The 20548-nt window shown below is 46.9% G+C and overlaps 1 protein-coding gene across 3 annotated transcripts in view; it reads right to left on the bottom strand.

The window, feature by feature from the left end:
* DOCK11 (dedicator of cytokinesis 11) overlaps positions 1-7856 on the bottom strand; it is an 85453-nt gene extending 77597 nt beyond the window's left edge. For all 3 annotated transcript variants that reach the window (XM_075720727.1, XM_075720728.1, XM_075720729.1), the window contains exon 1: positions 7755-7856. In XM_075720727.1, the coding sequence (XP_075576842.1) occupies positions 7755-7856 (102 nt within the window). The remainder of the gene's footprint in view (positions 1-7754) is intronic.
* Between the last annotated feature and the right edge of the window lie 12692 nt (positions 7857-20548).

Below are 20548 nucleotides of genomic sequence, written 5' to 3'. Positions count from 1 at the left end.
GAGATATTAATAGGGGAGAAAAAAATTGCATTTCAGCAAGAAAGGAGAGAGGAGTGAGACAGGGGTCAGGAACGAGCAGACCTGACCCTATTAGAGAAGCAGCGGGAGGCAGGGAAAAGCTGTAAAGATAAGTCAGGGCTGTGCTGAAGGAAAGGGAAGCCAGCAAGGGAGAGCTTTGATTTGTACTTTTTAAGGGAATGAAAGAGATGGAGGGAGATGATGGCAGGGAAACATGCTCCAGCATTTCTGAGATGACAGCAATGCCCACAAAGGCATATGAAACCACCCTTTTCTTCCTTGGACAGAACAGAAATGAGGAGGCCAATTAACCAGGGAAGCTAAAGCACATGTGTGCCCCAAGCCTGGCTGCTGTTCAGCTGCTGTGTGTGTCTGTGTCTTGCATTGTCAGGCCACAGAAATGTCAAAAGCTTTGTGTAATTTTGCATCATTAGAGATAATAAATCAGCATGCAAAAGGCTAAGTGAAATGCTCTAAGAGCCACCAAGCTGCATATATAAAAGGATGCTACAACACGCACTACAGCAGGTAGTCCAGGTTCAAACGCTCCTGATCCTGGGGGGAGAAGGGGTGTGTCTCTGCAAATATCTCCAGATATCAGAAGAGGCTGAAACAAAGCTGGAGAGCCATCCCCTCACTGGATTTTGAGTGCACCAAATCCCCAGCTGCATTGCTGGCATTAGCTGCAGGCACCACCACCAACCATCTGTTCCAGGCATTTCACTGCATTGACGGTGACAGGTCAGCGCAGATGCTGTCAATGCAGAGACACCTGCATTTTCATGACACTGTCCCTGGCCGAGAACAAACCACTCTCAGCCTTGCCCAGCAAGTGCTAAAACCCCGGCCACACAGCTGGCAAAATGTGATAAGAGGTATATGCACACATGTGTAAGGGCTGTCTGCTTTGCTCTCTTCCTAGAGCCTTCCTATAACAGGGAGGAGGACACACATATTTAAATGATGCCTTGGGAAGGATAAGACTTAGTGCCCATCAAAAGCTTGTCATAGCCTCCAAAAACCTCAAGAAATGGACGCACTGACTACAGCTCATCCTATAGTACCCATTCCTCAGTGCACAGGCTTGCGTGGGGAGCAAGGTATTGCTTCATCTCTTCTGGATTGGGTATTGGTAGGAGACATGCTGGAGATTTGCTAAGTGGCCCCAAAATAGCTGCACAGTGTACTTGGGGCCTTGCTCCTCTCCATAAAACGGTGCCCTTCATCCACTGCACAACCAGGGTGTGCTCAGGCAGGAGCAACCCAGGCTACTTCCACGGCATGCGCTGCCCAGGGCCGCGCCACGGCACTCAGCCAGCACTAAGCTAAATTCAGCCCCTTACAGCACATGAGCCCCAACTCAGGAAAGCATGTGATTAATTTTAAGAATGTGTTTAAGTGTTTTCTTGAATAAGCCCCTGTGAGCAATAATCTCTCCGTAAGCACTTCCCCAGAAGTCACCCGAGTGAGCTGCGGTGGCTGACTCCAGAGGCAGCCTGCTGCAGCGGGCAAAACCTGCCCTGGCTGAACCAACAGCAAAATTCCCACCCACTTACACAAGGCAGAATTCCTCCCATGTCTCATATACGTCTCTTTTTCTATTTAAATTATGCAAACAGAGCATATTGACTACACCCGAGGGGAAACATGCATATATTCTGTGTCTCTCTTGAGCACCAAGATCACTACAAACGCTGCATATAAACAGTCTTCACATTGATCAAAGTGAATTTTGCTTATTAAAAGAGGATTCTATGCACAAAGCTGATTTCCTCTACATGGGTATAAATTCAGACAGTAATAATATAGTTTAAGCTGAAAATAAACCACAGAAAGAACAAAATGCCTTTTTGCCTCCAGTCAAAACCTTCTTAATATCACTGTTAAGGAGCTTTTTATCTCCTTTTTGCATCTGCCTGAAACTGAGCCACCCATACAAGCCCAGCCCAGCCAGGATCAAACAAAGCCCATCTTCTCCTGGCACGCTGCCCACCGGCTCACGGTGAGGTTTCAGGGAGCGCATCCCACAGCACCACATAAGACAGGAGAGCAGACACTCGAGTTGAATACCTCTGTATGGCAAGAATCGATGCAGTTGTTTGCAGGCAGAGGTTCTCCCACACCACAACTGCTGGGAGTTCATGTGCTGGCAGATGCGTAGCCGAGAGCTGTGAGGGTGCCTGGGTGACACCACGCTGTGCTTTGGGGTGCCCGGGGATGCACCACTGGGCTGGCTAACACTCAACGTGGGCAAATCCTTTGTAGCTGCTCCTTCCCAGACAAGATGCTCTGGGTCTGCATCCTTTGTAAATCTCTGTGGCGAAGCAGTAAATGTATCTTCAGTTAATCTGTATAGAAATGATCTAAAGAAAATCAGAGTAACTGTGGGAGATTTAAAATTGCCACCAGATTACTGGTTTTGGCACTGTGGCAAAATGGATTGTCTGGGTTTTGTCAAGTGCTTGCTCCTCTGATCTCATGTCTCCCACGCGTTTTATTTCTCTGTCACAACACAGAGAATGACACCTTTGGAAAACTTGCAACTGGCTTGAGACATGGCCCTCTCCTTGCTGGACCCCAGCTGCTGCTGAGCGCATCGCTCCCAAAGAGAGAGGGGAGGCACAGGGAGGCTCTGGATCAGCCTTGACCTTACATCCAACACAGGGAACCAAGTGACCATGTGCAGCTGATTCGGGTCCTGAGGCAGAAGGTAGAGCCTTTGCTATTTTCCTGGCAGTGCCACAAGGCCCAAGATGACAGATCTCATTCACACACATGTGTGCTCTTGAACTGCTCAACTCTACAATGCCCCATAATGCTTTCAGGGGGAAAGCAAAGATGGGGTGAAGGATAGGTGCACAGGCACCTCCATCAGACCAGGGGACCGCACACCAGAGCACATGTGTGCATCCTGCTGGCAAGGCCTGAGCTCCATCTCACAACATTCCCCCGGCTGCCCAGGTCCCGTGTCAGCCAGCGCCGCGGTGCAGGTTTCTGCTGCCTTGCCGCGCGACTTTCCCATTAAAGTCATAGAATTGTTTAGATTGGAAAAGACCTTTAAGATCATTGAGTCCAACTGTAAACCTAACATTGCCAAGTCCACCACTAAACCATGTCCCTAAGCACCACGTCTACACATCTTTTCAATACCTCCAGGGATGGAGACTCAACGACTTCCCTGGGTGAGCATACAGCATATTGCAGGGAAAGACAAGAACCTGACAAAAACAACTCCCCACTCCATGAAATGAGCGTGTCATTAGTTCTAAGAAGGATGTGAAAAGAAAAGGGAAAAAACCCAAACATACAGAAGTATGCGAGAACTCCTGAATACCACAGCTGCTTCAGGCCTGATTCTCTGTGATGCCAAGTACTTGGCAAAGACAACATTCAGCTAAGCAAGATGTTATTCTGCATTCTTAGCAGAACATTCAGAGTTTTGTATTATAGAATCATAGAATCGTTTAGGTTGGAAAAGCCCTTTAAGATCATCCAGTCCAACCATTAACCTAACATTACCAAGTCCACACTAAACCAATCAAGGGTAGACTAGACTAAACCATGTCCCAAAGTGCCACGTCTACCCGTTTTTTGAATGCTTCCAGGGATGGTGACTCCACCACCCCTCTGGGCAGCCTGTTCCAATGCTTGAGTACCCTTTCTGTGAAGAAATTTTTCCTAATATCCAATCTAAACCTCCCCTGGCACAGCTTGAGCCCATTTCCACTTGTCTTATCGCTAACTACATGGGAGGGAACCTATTCTTAGGTTATAAGTATCCTGAGACTACAGGATTACAGAGCTATAAATTATTGTAAATGCTATTATCATGCAACCCCTGGAAATCCACTCTCTTCTATTGTTTTAACCATCAAGATGCACTTAATACTCAGCAACATCCTGAGTGTGGAGAGGATGGGAGGAGAGAGACTGCACTGAAGGTCTGAGCCAAAATCACCCATGTCTACCCACTGCCAAAGGTCCCTGGCTGCTCTCCTTGAGGTCTAGCCTAGATGTCTCTCCCAGGTATCATCAGCACTTTGTACTCTGGCTCTGAAGCTGCATCTCCAACACAGTATTTTACTGTTGGTGCCCCAAGGTTTAAGCTGCAGGGAATCTCTTAGTTAAGAATGGTTTAAGATATCACACTTAGGCTTTGACTGTTCCTCTCTTCAACCTAATCTTAAAATTTTCCTTCATCTTTTTAGTGTGTCATTTATCCCACCTGCCAGCTTAATGTTTTTGCTAAATTTGTCTGCTTATCAAATAACAGTGACCTTGTTTGTCAGTTATGCTGCCAAAACTCCATCCGTGATAATCAGTAGCACACATCAGGGACCATTCAAAGCTGATATTGATACAGTCTGCCCTACAGCTTTGCAAAGAAAAGCGCACAGAGAGAACCAGGGTTCCCACACACCCTGGCTGCCTGCGGCCTTGCCAAGAGCTCCCTTACACAGCACGTCCGTAAGCGTGATGCAAGGCCAGAACAACAGCCAGGACGCCAGGAACACCAGCACAGTAAGAGGAAACAAAAGAGCCCCAAGTGAAAGCTGCACTTCATCCTTCCCCATCCACAGGGACCAAAGAGCTTCTGAGCTCCCCACCACAGTGTACGCTTACTTTCACTGCTACAGCTCCAGATCACAGCTCTGCTTATACCATGACAGCAACAGCACTCACTACAGCTGATCCAGAGGGCAACAGGTGGGACACGGGTACCCCGGGACACGGGTACCCCAGGACACCTCAGAAAGGGACAACTTGCCGTTGCTGTTGATGTCCGGCCACCACCGTATCCAACGCTTCCCTTTCACAATCACAAAGGAGCAAAGCCCTGCCAGAAGTCACCAACCAAACTCCCACCAACTTCACTTCAGCTTTGCAAACCAAAGAGAAGCATAAATATTCTCCTGGTGCTAGACAAGCATAAACGGAAAACCAGGAACAGAAATAAGACAACACAGGGTTCACTGCACCTGCAGGACAGCAGTTTCGGAGCTGCATCGTACCAGACGTCACACTTGCTCAGGCTGGCCACGCAAGAGCACAGCGCTCCTGGCTGGAGATGTGTCTCCTTTAATGCATGAATTATGGCTCCATAAAAGCTGACTACTTCCGTGACATTAAAGGCTTTCCTCACTGAGATGTTTTCATTTACTAGTATTTCATTCACTGACTACAAATGGCTTCTTACTCCAGACAGTTCCTTGTCTCAAAGGAGTGCCTTGAATGCCCAAAATGCCGAGCTTGACCTACACATTGAAAGAACTCCTCCTGGGGATGAAGTTGCATGCTCTGGTACCCACAGCATTAGCTCTGGTACCTGCAGCATTAGCTCTGCTCCCCACCCCTTCATCTCATTCATGCTCACCACCACACCCATGGTTTCAGCTGTGATTGCCCCAAAGCAAGCAGACAGCCAAGGTACCTGACAGGAGCACTGAGGGACAGGCAGGGTGTCCCCAGGGTCTCGGGAAGTATTAAACTATTCACGTTTTTATTGACTTAACATCACCTGCTGTGTCCAGGCTGCAGGAAGGGGATGGGATCCTGCCAAGCAAGGTCCCTAGTACAACTCCAGTCTGCTTCAGACTGCCAGGAAGCTGCACCTCCGGACACCCCAGGACACACTGCACTGCATGCTGACAACCTGCTCCATCCAAGCCCCCGCTCCCCACGTACCTATCGACCAACCTAGGGGCACCGGTGAGCTCGGCACTGCCCCAGGGCAAGGCACAGCTGGCACTGCAGCCTGCTGGCACACGCCTGATGCTGGGACACTCGGTCTCTCCTACTCTGCCCGTGGCAAGGAGGGACAGGCGGGTAGGGGATGCGCTCACGCCACATCTGCAGCTGCCCAGCTCAGCAGCGCCAAGGCTAAGCCTCACCTTCTGAGCAGGATCAGAAACTACGGCTTTTCAGTCTCCCCCTCTCTCCACCACTCCCCACCATCATTCCCCAGGATGCTCTCTCCACCCTGCCGACAGCCAGCACACCAGCGTATAAACATCCTTTCCTTGCAGGGACAGTGACCCAGCAGATGGAGAGAAACCGCCTTTTTCTTGGAGCAACCTGGAAAGCATGAACCTCATCCTTAATCACTGAGGGCAGCCAAAGTGCCACCTGAGACAGTCCTATAAGCTTATGTCACCTCCTTCCCTGCTCCCTGAACACTGCAGCGTGTTATGGCTCTTCCTAGCAATGCAGAAGTGCTGGGATTTATCCTTTGCTGCTGAACTGCTGAAAGCAGGAAACTCTGCCAAGACCTAGGAATCAGAGACACCTGCCCTCAGCCTCCTCTGGCGCTTGGCTGAAAACACACTAAGCAGAGCGGCAGCTCTGGGGGATTTGCCTGTCAGAAAGAGAGATAAGTTAGCAGGGATGGTGTGGGCAATGAAACCCTAGAGAGGGTCAGAAAGAGAGCGGCTGCTGATGGATGCTGGACTCTGCTGGCTCCTTTGGGTTGCTGTCAAGGTTTTCTTTATTTTCATCTGCAGTCCCACCCATCCCTTCCATTTCTGACAGAAGGCACCTGGCACAGGCACCGAGTAACCATTTGCCTGTAGGATACGAGAGCTCTTCAGGTTCTATGCAAACAATTTCATTTTTAATGAGAGGTTCCATCAGCTTGTACAAAGCATTTGTCCGTATGTATTGTTGATGAAAGAGGGAAAGCAAATCACGTGGGAGCCCGTAAGGATCCCAGAACAAATGCACATTGGAAGCAATAGCCGTGGCACTAGGAAATCAGACTGGATTATCACCATAGCTTTTTTCAGCTTTAGACATCAGTAAATTTACAAGAAAATGCTGTTTTTAAAAGAATTGTTTAAAAGCCTCCATTTATTTAACAGCAGGTGCCATTTAATCTGACAGTAGAAAACTAATAGGAATTATTCACTGAACTTGTACTGCACTTTCTGTATATCCCATTGAGTAACCTTACATCAAAGTCAAGGTCAAAGTTGATTACATGCTAGAGTAATTCAGTAAGCAACAGTGAAATACATCCAACAAAGCCAAGGGAGGCTTTGAGCTGACCCCAGCTCCCACCCAGGATACAGCAGCTAACGTTTGTACGGCCGTGAGCGCAACAAAGACAACCTGCTGCAGCATCCCACAGGCAGGGATGAAACGCATCCGATAAAGCGCATGACTTTCGCCCCAGACGTTTGAGCGGCTTACGCCAATGCCCACGCCTCTCTCGCCTTGCCAGGCCGTGCCCCTCAGTCCTGCCCTATCGATTTGCCAGTTTTACGTTGCCTGCACCCTGTGCAGGGTGAGCTCCATTACCCGTTTGCTCAGTGCCCTGCACAGACAGATGCGCATTAATCCCTGCTCCCACCACACAAGCACCAACTAAGCCCCGGCGGTCCTCACCTCTCCGAGCTGCGCTCAGACGGGCACGGTGAGGGCAGCGGCGGGGGGCGGCAGGCGGGGGGACGTGACACAACGCACACGAGTGGAACCCAAAGAGGGAATTCTGCCCCTGCCCCGCTCAGCCGCGCCCTGCCCATCCCTCGCCCAGCGCTCCCCAGCCCCTGCCCAGCCGTGCCCTGCGCATCCCCAGCTCTGCCCTTCGCCAGCCCCCACCCAGCCCCTCCCTTTTCCTCTTCCCCCGCTCTGCGCATCCCCTGCCCGGCTCTGCCCCTTCCCCAGCCGCTGCCGGGAGCCTCCCCGCTGCCGGCCCAGCGCCGTCCCCGCCCGGGCCCCCCGAGCCGCCCCGCGCTCACCAGGACGAAGGAGCTGCGCACCGCCTCCGACACGCTCTGCCGCAGCTCGGCGGCCGTGCCCGGCTTGCTGAGCCGCTTCGTGAACTTCCTCACTTCCGACATGGCGACATGGTCCGCGCCGCACCGCGCCGAGCCGCTGCCTCCCTGCCGGCGGGCGCGGCGGGGCCGGGCCGGGGGGGGGGCGGAGCCGCCGGGCGGCGGGCGGGGACAGGGAGGGCCCCGCTCGGTTCGGCCCGCTCCGGCCCCCGGCCCCCTCGGCCCGGCCCCTCGGCAGGTGCCGCCCCCGCCGCCTCGCCGGACCCCCCCCTGCTCCGGCACACAAAGGCCGGGCTGGGGCTCTGCGGGGCCGGCCGGCAGCCCCCGGGCTGGTGCGGGGCCACAGCCTGGCGCTGCCAGAGCGTGCCTGCCCCGGGGAGGGGCTCCCCGGCCCCCCGCTCCCTCGATGGAGCTCCGGGGACGCAGCAGCGGTTTGCCCGGCAAGGGCACAGCGGTGCTAGGGCTCACCCAAAGCAGCCAGCCTCTAGGCGAAGTTACTGGACATTTATAACAACGCTAGCCCGAGGAGGCTCGGTGCCAGATGCGGCACCAGTCCCTTCGGACTGGCGGTCTCCATGCGGCTCTACCCAATGCGTGCCCCTGCTACATGAGCTGTGTTCCTGTAAGGCTGAGCTGGATCCGGGACAAGATCTTATTACTGAGCATCTCCAACCTATAGGGTTTGCTATAGGAAAGCACTTCGATTATAGAGGCCATGATCCCATGTGCCTGCCCGGCTGCAAAAGCAAGAAGTAAGGATGTGGAAGGAAGGCTCCTTAGGACTTCCATTTAATTCCTAGTCCTTGTTACTTTGTCATTGTGCACTGTTTTTAAGGACGGTGATTTTGAAATTATAATAGAAGTAGACAGTGCCATTGATCCTTTATGTTTTGTACATTAAAGCCTTACTTTTAAGTCTTTTCACTTATTGTGTGCTGTGTCTTCACAGCAAGATGCTGGGATAGAGTTGCCATGTAGTCATGCTCTTAAGGAATTTACACATATTGTGCCATATGGCTGATTAAATACTATCTACAAGGACCTCATTGGAATTATAAGCATGCCGTAAGTCACACAACATATATAGAAACTGTTTTGATTATGAGGGCCAATCTGTAGGGGGTAATGAATACAGCTATTATGATCCAAACCGTTCCAAATGTTATTTGTGACTTCTAAAGCATGCAAGCCAGTTATTGTTCTGCTTTTTAGCAGTTCACTGAAGGGGCAGCAGACACCATTTCATACTAAATATTGCTCTGATTTTTTTACACCAGAGGCAAGACAAATCTAAAAGTTTGTTAATTATCAAATATCTATTAGAAGAGGGACAGAAAAAAAAAAGAGAGTTTGTGAGCCAGTGAATTAGCATTTTCACAAAGCTTTTCCACATCTGTCTAAATTAAGAAGCAAAAAAACCCCGTTGTGACGCACAATTCCAGCTGCAGCACACTGAGGTTCCCTTCCTTATCCCCACACCCATGCACATTCTTGCAGAGATTTTACCAACCACTTCAAATCGTCACACCACACAGCTCCAGCAACGGCACTGCAATGAACTGGCTATGGCTATACTGGTAAGTAAAATCATTAGGTCTCATTCACCTGGCTGCGAGAAGACAGGTAACACAACGATGCTTTTCAGAGAATGGGGCAGCCCCGTTCATCCTGCCTGCTGGGGAGAGCCCCTGGCCCCTGCGGTTCCTCAGAGCAGGTTGGGCACTGCAGGAGAGCACAAGCCAGCACAACACCGATGATCAGAGGCCCACGCTTATGGCCATGCCATTTCTGCCTTTGGTTTGCTACATTAGGACCAGCTCTGAGAACTGCAGTGTTTGCCAAGGGGCTGAGGAGAAGCTGAGGGCTGTGACTCAATAAGAAATAACATCATCCCTAGAGCACCTACCCCTTGTTTATCCAGTTAGAAGCAAAAAGTTCCTACTAAGGTTATGAGCTTGGTTTGGTGCCAGTGAGGGGCTGCATCTGATCAGCTGCCCATCAGCATCCCACTCAACTGAGCTAAGCAGCCATGGAAGACCAGTGAACAGTGAGGCTGTTTTTTGGAGCTAAGCATGAAAACAAAAGGAAAATAGAAGCAACGGGAAGGACACATCACATGAAAACAACATGCAGAAAGCTGTGACTCCCTCTCAGGAAGGCCAAACATCAGAATAAGAGTCTCAAGCACAAGGAGTACTAAGGCAAGACAACAGCAGCCACAGCACCACCGTGATAAGACAAGCCCAAAGTTGCAAGGATTGTGGTTTTCATCTCCTTTTTCATAGGGAAGAAAGGCTGGTGATGGTTTATCAGCATAAGAAAGGCACCCAAGAACACGCAGGGGCCTTCTGGAAGTGCTGAGGAATTGCACTGCCTCAGATAACCAAACTTTCTTGAACTCAGCCTGCCCTGGGGAACTCACAGACTCAACTGTGCTAACATTTTCACCTCTTCGTTGAGACTAGAGCCTTGAGGTCCCCGATGTCATTTTGATCCCAGGCCTTTCCAAAACATGAGCATCACTGAAATTGCTTCCATTTTCTTCCCATGTACACAACTGCAGCTTCTCTTTTACCTTTAGCAGATTAAATCGAGAGCCCTGAGCACCAGGCTCTCCAGCTGTTGGGCTACAGCTGATGGACTGAGTGCCCTTTTCCCAGGCACATGCATTTATTGGAAGCCCAGGAACAGCAATGAACACCAGATTCTCTGAAGAAAGGAAGAGTCTTTGCTGCAGGCTGAGACTGTCTTTAGGACAGGCAGCTCTTCCTGCTTCTTTTGTCTGTCACCCTCTACTCACCGAGTTCAGACAGGGAATTCCTCTTTCTGAGGAAAGAATCAAGTTCAACAGAAATATGCTCTGCTACTGCCCAAGCTTTATGACCCACCCAACCCAAAAGAAAACGTCAATAAAACAGAAATATCAAAAAGAGTGAGGGAGAAGAGCGAGGAGAGATAACCTGCTGAAACAACATGGAGTTCACAGGCAAAAGGGAACTCTTGGCTGATCCAAAACTCCCAGCCTGTAGCAGCTTTTGACTGACTATCATCTCTAAAAAACCTGAACCATCCTTGCAGCAAGCATGGAATTAATGACATGACACTAGAAAAACAGTGGAAATTTCAGTGTTTTGCATTATGTGTGTCGATGGTGAAAACCCACAATATCAGGGTGTGGGCAAAGAGCTGTCCAGGTTACTTCAGCCAGCAGCCAAGGAGGAGATTTGAAAGGAAGGGAGGGATGATGCCACCCTGGAAATCTTTATGTTCCCAGAGAGAACAGCATAGTCAAGCAACCCAAGATAACTGCAAAAGGAGACATATGCATCTTTACATGACTTCCTAGAAAGTTAAATTCTTAACCACATCCATTCCAGTCTTCAGACCATCTGGGCTTTGCTTCCCAAGCCATCAGGGGCATCCACACCTGATCAGAGGGTAAGCAGCAGCACCAGCTTCCAGTGACCAGCGAGGAAACACACTGGAATGTATAGCCAACGTGGGCAAAACAGCATTCCTGCCACCTCCTCCCCAGATCTGGTGGACAGCACAGACTACAAGAAAACAAAATTTGCAGAGGACATCATATTAGACTGATAGTGGAATCCTTCCCACTTACCAGTAGCACTATAGCACAGAGGATGCGTTAAGGAAGAATCCATTTTTTTGGCTAACATCTATCAGTCTGCAGCTGACACTGATACAAGGTCTGGAACCATATACAGGGGACTCCTGGACCAGCTCTGAAAACCTCCCAAAAGAGTTGAAGGGTTAGTGGCAGGCTTAGGATTTCATTTCTCACAAGCCATCCAAGATAAAAGGCACTTAATATCATTAGACAATAATCATCTGTTTTGCACTGCCTTCACTGGTTATCTGTGGGCCTTTTTGTCACCTGCAAATGGGCTTATCCCAGAAAAACACTTAACTGTGTGATTAACCTTAAGCAGGTGATTAATCCCAGTGCTTCACTTCATTGGATAGGGGCCTGCATTCCTGCAGCAAACCTGCAGGACTCAGTAACCCAGATCCAGACACGCTTTTTTGCTGAGGAGGGAGAGGGTTATAAATGCCATTACATCTTCAGTTTCTCAAATTCCTGTGAGCTATGATGTTTTAATGTATTTCAAATACTTCGAGATTTAAAAAAAAAAAAAAAAAAAAAGTGGCCTTATAATCACATCTACACATTTACCTCTCGATAACAAAGCCAAGACACGGACTGCTCCAGGTCCACCAGTGAAGAACTCCTTAAGCAATGCTTTTTGTGTAGCTCATGCCTCCTGTCAAAGCAAGGGAAAAACTACGTATTTGGGTAATCTGATTAGGCATCACTCCTTAGCTAGATACGCAGCCAGGCAGCACTTCTGGTGCGCTCAGAAGTCCAGTTGTGGCACCAGGACAGTTATAAACACCGTGCAAGGCCAGATATGGCAAGAGCAGCCGTTTGGACCCCATAGCTACCGCTGTTACTTCCTGCGTGCCATCTGTCCCGTCTGCTGCCTCGTGTCACTTACCCCGAGAGGTGTCAATGGGACTGTCAATAAGCAACTTGCTGTTGGCTTCTCTGTGCCTGTGAAGGGAGCATGCTCCAGCTGTGCAGCAGTAAACTGATGCTTAACTCAGGACTATAAAGTCCTTGCTGCTAAAGGGCTGCCCTCTGCTGACTTACCCATGATTGCACAGGCACAGCTCCTCAAAGCTGGGAGGAATGCCAAATCCAAGCACTGTCTTTCCCAGAAGGGCACCATCCAGGTGAGCACTCAACTCATCAGGACCAAGCACTGCTGCTCTTCATGCCAGGGCTGCTGTGCTCCTTGTGTTCACCTGCCTCAGCTCCTGGGGATGGGACTCACAGCACCTGCACTGTGCCCATGGCTGCTGGTGCACCCTGTGAGCTCCCACCAGCATCCACCTTCATGGAAGAACATACAAGGGTCTGCAGGGACCATGGGTAAACTCCTCCTTGCACTAAAGGTCAGTGAAGTAGCACTAAGAGGTACCACCAGTAATGGTGAATCCCTTTGATATACCATGCTGTCCTTAGCATAGCTATAAGCCTTGAAGAGACAATATTGGCTCAGTGGCCACCAGATTTTTGTATTTTGTTGAAGCACAACAAATAAAAGTTCTCCCAAGGTTTAGTTCCTGGAAAATAAGATACTTTATCATAAAATGTGGTTTAAGAAAATGAAACTGAGATACATGCTGCTTCTGAAACACCTGGTGTTAACTACTTTCAGATACAGAAATACAAATTAGATGGACAGCTACTCAGTATGTCTCTAAATCCCTCCTCCTCAATTTTTTTTAAGAGACTTTTTTTTTTTTTACTTCCACCACAGAGAACTGGACAGAGACAAAATCTCCCCTAATCACTTCAGGTATTCTGTACACCTGGAGAGAGGGTCAAGACATGGTTGTTGGTGAGGGCCAGCAGGAACCTACTGGGTTCACTGTAGAAGTGGAGAGCGCTGACAGCTACTGCAGAGCTGTTGCCTGCACCAGCACTTCAGGAACATGGTCACATCCAGCAGGAACAGCGCTGCCTCGGCTGTCTCACTGCCCATGCAGGCTACATCCCTAACCCTAGTGAGCAGAGCATTGCAAAGACACACGTTCTCCAGGGAGAGAACCACTTATACAGTAAATTGAGAACACTTCAAGGGGCAGAGGTATGGGTCTGTTCTAGTGTTTGACCACTCTTGACAGGAACACCCCCCCACACTGTTCTTATATTTAAATTGAATTTTCTATATTTCATTTGTGCCCATTGCCTCTTGTCCTTCCACTGGATACCACTGAGAAGAGTCTGCATCAGTCATCTTTACCCCGTCAGGAATTTATACACATGGGTAAGATCCCCCTGAGCTGCCTCTTCTCCAGGTTGAACAGCCCCAGCTCTCTCAGCCTCTCCCCATGTGTCAGATGCTCTAAGCTCTTCATCATCTGAGCAGCCCTTTGCTGGACTCTCCAGTATATCCATGTGTCTCTTGTACTGGGGAATCCAGCACTGCACACTGATAAGGTGACTGAGTTGTGGCCTCATCAGTGCTGAGGAGAGGGGAAAGATCACCTCCTTTGAACTGCTGGCAATGCTCCTCTTCGTGTTGGCTCTCTTTTCTGCATCCTGGATTACACCTAAGCAGATGGGAATCATGGTATGAAAGTACACTGTTTGGTTTAAGAAGTAGAGCTGTATGATAATGAAGCAGAATCCAGCTTATGAGAACTCCCCTATTTATCTTCCTCTGCGTGAAGTCTTTAAAGACCATTTACAGTAACTGCCACACAAGGGAATTATTAAGATACCACGCAACTCCCATGAGCATCTCTCTAGCTCGGACAAAGACGGCAGCAATTAAGAGGAGGATACACACAGCTGCTGGTCAACCCACTTGAGGTCAAAATGCCACTGCTGCCTGGTCTCAGCCCAGTATTTTACAGGACAAATCTGTGTGAAAAAGGCAGAAGAAAAAAGTGGTAAAATCTCCTTGATGTTTGTTTCCTTGTACAGATATGCTAGGCCAACTGGAAAACAGTATGAAGGGGTCACCATTGTTCAAATAAATCTATTTTGCAGTGTGCTCTACAGCATGAAGTATTGCACTTAAGTCAGGCCAATATGAATCTCTCCTCTTTTCAAAATTTCTGAACTGTGTTACTGCTCTTGAATATCTGTTTCCAGACAGCAAAAACAAGGAGCTACAAGGGCAGCTGTGTGGATCTCCTGCTCCTTGTGCAGGAACACATATACTAGGAGTTGAGGTTGTGCCCATGGCAGGCTGGAGCAGTCTGGGCCTTTCCAATTCTGTTTTCTGAATGCCTTGTGTAAATGTGACCCTCCAGGGTGTGTGTATGACACTAGATCCATTACAGAGCTCTTCCCTGCCAGAACAACGCTTTGTCTTCACCTTGAAGTCAAGAAGGCAGGAACAGGGCTCAAGGGGGATGCTTCCATTCGCAAATGTTTGACCAAGCCCAGAAGCAAGACAGGTCAAGTAGACATGAAGAACTGGTTCATTTAGGGACCTGGCTCTATCATAGTATTCAGCAGTGTGCTGACCACAGATGAGGGAACTGTAGGCAGAATAGGTTGCAGTGTGGTCTAAAAGAAGCTCTAACTGATATTTATTCCAGAAGTCCATGTCACTCCTGAGCCACTTTTCCACATGGAGGAATGAAAACTTGGCCAGCACCCCCACTACCCTCCCAAGCTTTCCACATCTTTCCTCAGAGGTAGAACAGAGATGGCTACTTTGGATTTTCCTACAGAAGGTAGTACAGTGAATTCTTGCAGGCAGCCATATCTCTCCTTTCAGAGACAAAAACTTCCCCAGCTTCAGTGGCATCAGCAGAATTGACACTGTCCTAAAGTAAAGCAGAGCACTTTTGCAGGTATGACGGCGGCTCCCACCCATGTCTCACAAGATGGCTGTTCTCATGTGAGGAGGTCTGATGAGGTTAAGTCTACCTGTTGACAGCACTGATGTGGTTTTCTTTTTTGCCCATGACCTTTCATGCTTCACTGATGACAACATGCTTGCTTCAGTTCGTCAGGATTTGGTAGGCAGATGTTATTCTCAAGGCACCCAAGTGTCTCGGAGCTCAAAGCCCCACTGAATTGGATAATGTAACTACAGGATTTTCACACTTATGAAAACACAGATTCATGGATTAGATTCTTAATCAAGGAAATCAAAGGTTAGCTTAAGATGAGAGAGCCTGCTGTTGCCTGACATTAAATTCACATTACAGAGGGATTGTCAAATGCTACCTGGATTCTGAAAGTCTTGTAAGAATTGGCATCTTGTAAGGGTTGGCATCAGAGCCAAAGGTTAATGGTCTTTGGTCATAAAAAAATCTGGGTTCAAGACAGAACGATGGAATAGGACAATGCCAGCCTGTTGTCTAGCATTTTGACTTAAAAAATGTTCAGTGATTTGAATTAGTCCAGCATCCTGCGTGGCTGCCCTCTTCAGACTGTATCCTATGCCACAAGAATTTATTTATGCTTACAAGCAACAGCCAAGTGCACCAAAAATAAAAAATGTGTGTTTTTTTATAAAAAGCTTTTCTACTTTAAGAATAGCATTTGAGTATCAGGAAAGGTCCAAACGAGCAAAAGTGCCCAGACAGCAGACAGAAGCCATGGCTGGACAGAACTGAGAAAGAATTCCATTTTGATAACAACTTCATCCCTGCGATCAATTTTCTTTATAGTTTTCTTCAGCTTAAGTGGAGTAGCCATTTTGAAGTATCAGCTGTCAAGGTTAGTGGCTGTTCCACAATGAATCTATTCAGGCCATGATCATTGCTCCTGAGGCAACCACTAACTTCCACTCCAGTGTCCAATTAATTTTGTCTATCACAATGAAATCAAAAGCATGTCCTCCTATCGCCTGCCATATCTTTTGAACTAAGAAAAAAGCCCAACTAATCTTAATGAGTTTTAGAACACCCAGCAACATTTGATAGGAAGCGTTCCTTAGAGTTTTTCTTTCTTAAAAGTACAACAGGTCTTTAAGGTCTGTTTCTGCCCTGAATTAGCCTATTTCTCATTTGAAATCACATTTTTTCCAAGCTTGACTGCTTTAAACACAAATACCTAGTAGTTTACTATGAAAAAAAAGAAAAACAAATTTAAATTTAAGTAAACCAACACATTCACTCATGAATTATTACTTGTTTCTGTTATAGAAGAAATTAAAAGTAGAGAACCAAATAATAGCTGGTAATACACTGACATGGTTTGTGGCAAGAAGAATCTTACCTACACCTGTGACAGATGACACAACTAGGGAAATATTATGCATTTTTGGAGAAGTCTATGTCCTCCTCAGACAACCGTAGCAGCTATAGCACACACACTGGGGAAACAGAGAACGTTTGACACTGTGCTCACCTCCAGTACTAGAAAAGTTGTCACCATGTGTACAAGCATAAAACCTACTAGCTCACCATGTAATTTGGGGAAAAACAACTCCACTGCAGCCTCCAAACCCACCTTTCACAAATTTCCCCAAAGCAAATCAAAGTACAATCTGAGTAGCATTGTGGATAATGCAGTTCAGAATGTCTAGAACACTTTGCAAGAAGTGTGACCTCAGTAAGAACTTCCTGAATTTGTAGGAAGTTTTAGAAGCGTTTTTCCTGGGCAAGTACATACTGTAATAGTTAACGAGGCCTCCAACTGTTGAACCTTTTAACTGGCAACAGATTAGAGGAAGCTCCAGCAGTTCTGAGTTTGAAAAATACTGCACAAGGTCTTTCAGAGATTTCCATGAATCTAAGTCTTGAGGCTAAAAACGCTGAAGAGCCAGAGATGAAAATGAAGTGACTGTTAAAGACACCGATCAACACTGATCCCAGCTTTGTGTCAGATCATTTAGCAGTTACTTCCACAAAAACACAGCTGGTTGAAGAATGGAACAACTTAGACACAAATTCACCTAAGCAAAGCCCAGCAGGACTAAGAAGACAAAAATGGCATTGGGACATTTAGATACACAACCAGAGGAAGTAAGCGGAAAAATAATGAAAGACAACAAGAAAGCACTTACTGTGAGGCTGGTCAAACACTGGGACGGGTTACCTAGGGAAACTGTGGAGTGTCCATCCCTGGAGATGTTAAAAGCCCAACTGAAGATGGTCCTGTGCAACTTGCTCTGACCCCAGTCGAGCAAGGCAGGTGGACTAGAGCTCCAGAGGTCTCCCTGAACCTTGAGTATTGTGTGATTCTGTAACAAGCTGTTCTGATAGTCACCATAATATCACAACAGCCTTTATTCAGGAGGGTACTTAAGAATATGCTTAAATTTATGCATGAACCCTACAAAAGTCAAAGGAGTTACAGTTATTGGAAGCACAAACTTATTTGCACAGCTCTAAGCATATGCTTATCACTTACTGCAGTTAAAGAAAAATTTACCCACAGGCTTAAACAAGTATTCAGGTCCTTTTCTGAATGGCCTGTTGTCTGTAGAACTTGGCTTCAGTAGTTTTTCACATTCCATTTACTTAGCATTATATTCCGATCGTATTTGCATGCAGAAGCCTGAAGCACTGTCATTAAAACACATGCAGGAAAAAAATCATGTCATCTTGACAATACTATTAGCAAAACAATAGGAAAGCAGAAGTAGCAGCTATAGCCATTAGCACAAAGAACCTCGAATCACGACTCCAGTACCATGTCCTCAGATCTAGTCAACGGTTCCCTACAGCCTTCCAGTTTGTTCCCACATTCACAAAATGAAGCAATGGGCTTATATGCAGTTCTCAAACAAACAAGGTATCTATCATATATATAACTAGAGAGAGAAAACACACAGAAAACAGACATTGACAAAACACAAATAAATTTTCATTGCTAGATATTCCAGTAAAAAGCAGCATGCAAGTTTGCTTCAGAAGAGAGCAGCTTAGCATTCACTTACACTTGCAAGTTCACTTTGAATCAAGTTTGAAGAGTGGCCAGTTTCCAACATTTTCCTGAACATGCGTGCAGCAAATTGCTAATGGCAGGCAAAAAAAAGCATACAGCAGCTTTTCCTGTGCCTGATAAATCGATTCTGCCATGTCTATGGCTAATGTTCTTATATTTAATAGTGTTAGCATCATGTCAGTGGCCGAGTTCAGCATTGCTTTCAGCTAAAAACCAAAAAAAATCTCACGAACCAAAAGAAACAAACACACCCACCCTTTTTAACTTCAGAAAACATGACTTATGCAGCATTTAAAGACCCAATTTCAGCATTATTCATCTACTTGAACTGTTGGTTTTGTCCTCTGCACATGCACTGGGCTTGATGCCCAGCACTGAAAGAGACAAAGGTAGTAGAGAAACAGCTTTGTTTCCATTCACAGCTGCTTGCTGCCAGAAGTAGCTGACAGAAGCCAGTTACAGCAGAAATTAGGTGTTGAAGGGAAGAGTTCAAGTGATCTATGACAATCCAACCAGCTCATTTTACTGATTCTTGGAAAATGACTGAGTTAATGCATTCATCTCCTGCACCATGGGCCTGTACAATGGCAATTCCTCACTTCTGCCTCCTGGGAATTCTCAATTATATTCTGTAAGCAGAATTCTGATTACATGGACATCAACAACTTCTGTTAAAGAACAAAAGGTTAAGTACGCCCTTGGAAGAAGCAGTCCAGAGAGGAACCCTCCAGTGCACGGGGAAGTGTTTTATTTTAATAGACCTCCACCCATGCTCTGCATGTGTTCAAGGGAACGTCGATTCCCAGTGCAAGGGCACGACCTGATGTACATAGAGTGAAGACACTTGACTGAACAGAACAGGCTCAGCGGAGTTAACTGACATTTACCTGCAACTTAACATTTACCTGCAAGGAGAACTTGGATGCTCTAGACAAAAGCAGAACGCAGCTGTGTAAGGTACCAGACAAGCCTTAAGACCCAGTAGTGGACAAGATTCGACAGTACACAGCACCACTCAGACTGGAGTACCACTTAACTGATGCAACATTTGGAAGGAGAGAGAAAGAGGCACTGATTTCTGAACCATTAAAAATATGCAGCACAGTTCAACTGGGGAAGAGCATAGAGAATACTAGATCACTGCAGAGGAGCACCAGAACTGTGAGTGCTAGAAGCTAAATATCAAGATAAATGGAAGTCAAACATCTTCCTCAAGATCTGCTTTATTCACTGCCTGCAGAAGATGCTGGATAGTGAAAACCAACAATAATCTTTTTTTATGATCACCTGAGTACTTAAGGTGTTGTGTTGGACCTGTTGTTAATAGAGCTTCTGGCAGCTACGACAACAAACTACAGTTCAACTTAGGTCTCCAAAGCAGTCACGTTTCAATCTTCAAAAAACCCTAAACATTCAGATCATTAAGAGGTTACAGAGGAGACTGTTTGCATAGAACATTTAAAATAGCTTGGCAAGATGCATGCCATTAAATGTTGCAGGATCCCTCCTGAAGCCCACTTAGTCCCAAATCTACATTGAACACTGCATGTTGATGGGAGCCAGTTCTTCAGTCACTCTGAAAAGCTGGGTTTGGACCCATCCTCTTATTAGCTGGTAAGAAATACAAATAAGTGCTCCCTCCTCCTGTTACTCATTACTAATTTTTTCAATTGCCATTTTAATTATAATATGGGGAAAGCAGGAATGGGACAGCAGCATACCTAAAAAAATAAGCAAACCCTAAAAAAACAATGCAAAGGGCATATGCCTTTTCCTCCAGTCTGGGCTTCCAATTCCAGAGACAGGAAGGTCATATGTGCCGAGACACTAGAGGGAAGGTACCTGTTAGCAAAGTGATGATAGTCATACTGCACAATGCAGCTGCTTAGCTTGTGTTTTTCACTAAACATGTAGAGTATCTATAGCAAGCTCCAGAACTGTCTGGGATCAGCTCACAGGAATCACAGTCAATTACAGTCTTCTACTACATAACCTGTTACAGAAACTCATTTTTGGAGTCACAAACCACATGTCGTCTTGTGCTTCTCCTCACTTCTGTCAATTCAGTGGAGCTCAAAGTAACAAAAAAATCTTGAGAGAGTTTAGCTTGTCTCATCTATACAGGTATTTTCCAGTCTGAGAGTCAAACTTACTCCAAGTGTGTCAACTGAAAATAATTTTATATAGCATGTACCATTTTTGTATTTATTTTGTCTGATGATATACCCCTTGCAAGTGCCTTTCTTGTTCAAGACAATTTTACAAAGTCATGGTCAAATTCACCTGAGTAAAAAAGAATTAAAAGAAGAGT

Source organism: Pelecanus crispus, chromosome 13 (genome assembly GCF_030463565.1).
Source record: "Pelecanus crispus isolate bPelCri1 chromosome 13, bPelCri1.pri, whole genome shotgun sequence".
Classification (NCBI taxonomy): domain Eukaryota; kingdom Metazoa; phylum Chordata; class Aves; order Pelecaniformes; family Pelecanidae; genus Pelecanus; species Pelecanus crispus.
This window is presented reverse-complemented; position numbering and strand designations above follow the sequence as displayed.